Genomic DNA, 6,226 nt, shown 5'->3' with positions numbered 1-6,226 from the left:
TTATCTGTTGATGCAGTAAAAATAAAATCCCATATTAGACTCAGGCGGTCTGTGTGGCGAGAATAACTGGAGCTGACGCTCAGAGACTCACAGGCAGGAACGCTTCAGCTGTAACACACACGAAAGCATGATTATCAGGTCTAAGCCCAAAAGATCCAGTACTACAACCTGTGGAAGGGAAATCAGATGCACCTTCTCATCGTGACAGATAAAGACACATTGAAAGAAATGCCAGTATGAGAAGAATAAAATGAATTTAAAGGTGCCCTAGATTGTAAAATTGTAAAAAAAAAAAAAAAAAATTAAAAAAAAATAAAAAAAAATAATGAGGTGTACTCTCATTCCTAGATGTACAACATTCTTTCCACACAGCAGGATCTTTCAGGAGAGCTGTTAATGTGTCTTTTATGGGAATATACTGGGCATGTCAGTCCTTTCTGTTTTCATCAATCCCAAAAAAAAAAAAATGCATTTTGGATTCACATAGGGAAAATTTTCCTCAAAGTACTGTTTTCTCCGTTATCCATGCCATCTAGGGTGTTCAAAACATCTTCAATTTCTGTCTCAGAGAGTTTTTGTTTGAAGAGATACTTGTAGTTGATTGTTTGTGTACTGCTGGCACACTCCACTGAGCTTATTAATCTCTTCTACGATTAACTGTACTGTGGAGGACAGATTTCTCATATATAAGCTCTTCATTTGTGCAGGATCTAGTATATCCTCCTCACCCCATCATCATCTGCCCTTCATCTGAGTGTCTTTCAGCAACAGAGAACTGAGACTCACTAGAAACTGAAGGAAGACCGTGTGCACAAGAGACATGCAAAGCTGTAGAGTATTTGTGCTTTCTAGAAAGGTGGGATGTGAAAGACGATTTCACTGAAAATGAGCGATCACAGTTTTTGAAGGGGCAATGCACCTGCTCTCTTTTTGAAATGTGAAATTTGAGGTGACCCAAAAGATCTGAAAGATCAATCAACGGTTTCTGACAGTTGGTAACTTCACATGTGAAGGGTCCCTGCAGAGACTCGCACTGTGACGCTGAAGATGACTGCCGATGATGACGGTAAACATGACATTTAAATGTGTTGTAATTTCTGAAGCGCGACTTGCAACCTGCATAGAGGTAATGTGCCTCATTTCTGTGTAGCCCTTGATGTTGTACATGACCTTTTAGGTTTTTCACAGAAACACCACAACTATTACAAGTGTAATCTGCAAACATCTTTACATGGTGCAATGATCACCTTTTGCCCCTGATCTTGACTTTGTCAGCTCTCACAATTTATCTGCAGTGTTGAGATCACAAAGGATCACTTCAAATAAGAAGACGATGAGTATATTCATCTTGCGAAATATCTGAGCTTTATTTTACATTCATGCTTAAAATGATCCGGGCTTTATCCATGTATGGAGACTAAGAGCTAAAAACAGCCACCAAATCCAGAGCAGAAAAAAAAAATCAAGAAAATAAATTATTTGCTCTCTTTGAGAAATGTGTTACTATCATACATATAACATTCAGGAATACAGGTTCATTATGACAGAAAAAAATAAATAAATAAATAAATATATATATATATATATATGTGTATATATATATATATATATGTATATATATATATATATATATATATATATATATATATATATATATATATATATATATATATATAAAATACAATTCATCAGTTTAATAATAAAAGCCTGCATATCTATTTCAATCCAAATATATCATTGGAATTATTTTTGTGTTACAGGAAAAGACAAGGAATCTGACTTGGCTGAATCAATTAACATTTCTACAGAGTGCAGTGAGGCAGAAGACCCATTCTTTGAATGTAGTTTGCCACAGGAACCATATTTCTTTTTATTGACCACAAAGAATGGCAAGACCTGAGGAAGAGTCAGAAAGGAAGATGTTTTCAAGGATTACAGTGGACAAACAGGGAATGAGGTCAATTCACCCATACTGCAGTGCGGTATGGGTGAATTGACCTCATTCCCTGCAGTATCGGTTTCACACGCCACAGTGTCAAAACCCCGCAGTCCATAAAAAACACACCCCTATTCAAATGTATGGGCTACTGCCGGTTTGAAGACTGCCCCATTAATGTTACTGTGGAAGTCACAGATGAGGTCACCCTGAAGGCAGCTGTGCAGTTCACAGGAGGAGATGTGTGCCACAGTACTACTGGACTAAAGAGGAGTCAGTGCGTGCAGATTCATGTACATCCACTGGAGAAACTCTGGAAACCAAACTACCCAGAAGTGTCTATTTGGATTCTATGCAAAATCTCCCAGAGAAGGTGATGCAGTCTGGGTACAGAGATGAAGCGCCAACAAAAGAGGTTCTGAAAACCATAGCATGGAGCCAAAGACAACTGAAAAGACCTCATTCAAAGTCTCCAAAGGCTAATTAATGAAAAGAAGGGCTCAGACAATAAAGTCCTGCAGAGGGTCATGATGCACCATAATGCTGTGGTCAAAGAAAACGATGTCAGTGTTTTACAAAAGGTGCAAGGAGGACATTGTCTATCTGGAAGTATAATTCAAAAAGTAAGCTCCACAAGTCCACCAATTCTATGTGTATGAATTAGGCCGGGTTCACACCGCACGCGTCAGCAAAGCAGAAGCAGCAGGTAGGCAGAGTGGAAGCAGTGCACGGCTATTTTGCTTTCACACTGGCAGCGTTTGCAGTGCGCAACTGAACAGCGGATTTTGGACAGAGTACTCTATAATGGGTAAGTTCACATTGCATTAATTACACGTCCTGTTTGTTGCTGCCGCGTTGTTTGAGCTAGAGCTCCGTCGAGCTGATTCCTAATTGTTTGTTTTTACCTCGTAAAATCTAACTTATAATCTATCACTCTTTCTTTTTCGGTGGGGGAACACATTATTTCCCCAACATTATTTTATATAAAAAACATTTGGATTACCTTGATATCGCTAGTTTTATCCGACTTCCCGAATTTTCGCTACTAGCTTTAGCCCGTTAGCATTAGCGGCGTGCCACGCCCACACTACACTAGCGTTTGTACTCTTCTCTCTCAGAATATTATTGTTTCATCTACTCTAATGGCGAGTGTATTGGATGTTTCTCTACCTTTGTGTGCAGGTGAGGACACGTTTGAGCTGCATGCAGTTGGAACTGGAGGCCGTGGAGCGGCAGATCCGGATCCTTCTCGACAAGCAGGCCGAGCTACGCGAGCGGCAGACAGCGCTGGAAACTTCTCGCGCTGACGCTCACCAACCCTCGGTAAGTTTGCAGCGCGATATTAACACTCCTGCTTCCTCTACGCCATGTGTTTCTCTGCACAGGGCCCGAGCACCAAGAACGCGTTCATCCCAGCCCTCGTTCACTCCGGCGCCGTCACACCAGGGACCTTGGGTGCTTCAATTTTATCATCTCTACACTGGTTACCCATTAAGTTCCGTATCGATTATAAAGTATTGCTAATGACCTATAAGGCTCTAAATGGTTTAGCTCCTGTGTACTTAACCGATCTTCTATCGCCCTACAATCCTTCACGCTCTCTAAGATCACAAAACTCTGGACTTCTGGTTGTACCTAGGATAGCTAAGTCCACTAAAGGAGGGAGAGCGTTTTCACATTTGGCTCCTAAACTCTGGAATAGCCTTCCTGATAATGTTAGGAGCTCAGACTCGCTCACCCAGTTTAAATCTAGATTAAAGACACATCTCTTTAGCCAAGCATTCACATAATGCATCTCATACCAGATCAACTGCACATGACTATCTTTGCTTAAAGTTATGAACAGCAGCTACGCTAATTATTCTCCTTTTGCTTTTCTGTTTTACCTCGGGACACCCGCACTGAGGTGACTAGAGAGGACTTCAGTTTCAGTTTGGATCCAGCCTCTTAAGAAGACCTCAGACGACCATCACCTGTGAAGAGACGGCGCCAGCTCCTGCGAGGACTTCAGAAGACGCAATCATCTGGATCAACATTCACATTGCACAATCTCTATATCCTAATTTATTGTTAATGTAATTCATTTTCCAGGAGCTCTTTGCTTCTACCTTCAGTTAAACTGCTAACAGTGATTGTAATTAATTACCTAAAGTATATTATTTGCTAACTACATTCTTTAAATTGTAATGTTGACATCCATTTTCTGTAAAGCTGCTTTGAAATGATATGTATCGTGAAAAGCGCTATACAAATAAATTTGAATTGAATTTGAATTGAATTGAATTGCTTTATTTCCATTTCAAATACATTTAAATAAAAAGACTTGGAAAGAAGCTTTTTTTAATTAATAATTTCATTGTAAGTTCTGTTGCATCTTTGTTTTGCTGTCTTTGTTTTCCGTGCAGTATGTGTTGTTGATAGAAGGAAGGTCATCGCGCTATATTTGTTATTACGAAGACTACGAAAAAGACGCAGACTTTGGGTTCATCCCATGAACTGACGTAGGAGAGAATATGGTGCATATTACCATCTTGTCGCTGAACTGCATCTTGATCGTGACCGGCATCTAAAATACTTCAGGATGAGTGCAGAACAAATGGATCACATTCTTTCCCTGATTGGAGGCCACCTTACAAGGCAAACAACAAACTACAGGCAGTCCATTGAACCCAAGCAGCGACTTGCAGTTACACTGAGGTAAGATCAACATGTTAGTAATAAAGTCTAGGGCAAATATTAATGTATGTATTTGTAAATATGAATGTATACATTTACTTTTTGTTTGAATAAGTTAGTTAAACATTTATTGCATTAGTTCCAAACTGCAAAGAAATAACTTTAACTTGGGTGCATCAAGTAATAAAAAGGATTTATTAAGTAAATTGAACAAAAATCACAAAGTCATGCAGAAAATTCTAAACCAGCATGCTTAACAATATGGTTACATGAAAAATAGTACAAAAATAACCCTTCAAAAAAACTATTACATTGAAACTGCTGAACTATTTACATGGTTGGATAAAATAAATTAAAACCATTGTAATGTTAAACTGTATTACTACAGTTGATGGTAAACGGAGGAATGCTGTTCAGGCATGGTGGAGATTGGGGGAGGTGTGATATGTTGGGGGTGATGAGTTTGTTCCTCATGGTAGGTGGGTGTGGGGTGAATGGGCTGAAATCCAGATGATTGTGGGTACTGGCGACCTCTGGTGTGATACACTGTGTGGGTTGCTGTTGCCTCTGACCATCATCTTCTAACTCCAGGTCAGCCAGGTAGGTCATTATCTGTATCTGTGCCCTGGTACGGTTTCTGGGAAGCAGCCGGTTCAGTTTTAGAACTAAACTGAGGGCAAAATAATACATTTCGTCCTCCTGTCTGGGAACATTTGGTGGTGCAGGAGTAGTGGGTTGTGTTATTATGTCCAATAACTGTTGCTCGGTTGTAGTCGGGGAAACTGTTCTTCTCCGTTTCTGTTGTTGACTGTCAGTCACCAGAGCTTGAACCCTGGGATGTATAGTGGGGGTAGGGGTGTCAGCTCTGTGAGCTGTTATTTGTGGTGTGCGGGTGCTTGGCAGTGGTGTGGGGGTAGCTGATCTTTCACCTGCCAGTAATGGTGTTGCAGGCCTCTGTATGGCAGGAAGGGGATTGAAAGGTGTAGTGAGTTCAGACAACTCTGGCTCCACATCCTCCTCAGCCACAGTCATGTCCAGAGGTTCCGGCTCACTCTGCAAAGTGTGTCTGGAACTAAAAATTAATAAATATATTATATTAATATATTGGCACCAACTTGTATGTATTTTTGTAGATTACACACAAATAATAATGTACTCATTCTCACTGAAACAATATTTTGTAATAACTGCCCATAAAAGAAAATAAAAAAATGAATAGAGTAAGATACGAGGTCAACAAGTGACATACTAACCTTCTAGGCTGCATGTATGGCAACAGAAATGACATTACTCTATGGTACTTCCATTCCCTGATTATGCCACCTGCAGAACCACTGGGCAATTTTTTTTGCTTCTTGTTTCTGTTAAAAGCATCTCTCAACAACTTCCATCTTCGCTCATAGTCGTTCACTGTAAAACACATAAACATATATTAATATGAGAATTTATACATGTATATATACTGCATATGTACTGCATACTGCATTTTTTCCCCTTATACAGGGGGAAAAAAAAAACTTATGTTATATTTATTTGTCTTTAACAGATTTCTGGGAACTGGAGAGAGCTTCACCAGCCTGGCCTTCCAGTACCATCTAGGGAAAAGCACTGTTG

General features: G+C 39.8%; 1 protein-coding gene across 1 annotated transcript; it reads right to left on the bottom strand.

The window, feature by feature from the left end:
- Positions 1-4,955: 4,955 nt before the first annotated feature.
- On the bottom strand, positions 4,956-6,017 carry LOC125260777. Its single transcript, XM_048179298.1, has 2 exons — positions 5,866-6,017; positions 4,956-5,684 (listed from the first exon to the last, which is right to left on the bottom strand). The coding sequence occupies exons 1-2, from the start codon at positions 5,898-5,900 to the stop codon at positions 4,982-4,984; spliced, it is 738 nt and encodes a 245-aa protein (XP_048035255.1). The 5' UTR covers positions 5,901-6,017; the 3' UTR covers positions 4,956-4,981.
- Positions 6,018-6,226: the final 209 nt, after the last annotated feature.

The sequence above is a fragment of the Megalobrama amblycephala genome, linkage group LG24 (assembly GCF_018812025.1).
Source record: "Megalobrama amblycephala isolate DHTTF-2021 linkage group LG24, ASM1881202v1, whole genome shotgun sequence".
In the NCBI taxonomy this organism is placed as follows: Eukaryota; Metazoa; Chordata; class Actinopteri; order Cypriniformes; family Xenocyprididae; genus Megalobrama; species Megalobrama amblycephala.
Note: the sequence above shows the minus strand (reverse complement) of the source record. Positions and strands in the feature narration are given on the sequence as shown.

Excerpts from the sequence above, each read along its gene's own strand:
- LOC125260777 (XM_048179298.1), bottom strand. The coding sequence starts at position 5,900 with ATGTCATTTCTGTTGCCATACATGCAGCCTAGAAG. Across the intron at positions 5,685-5,865 it reads CCATACATGCAGCCTAGAAG|TTCCAGACACACTTTGCAGA; the intron begins GTTAGTATGTCA and ends ATTAATTTTTAG.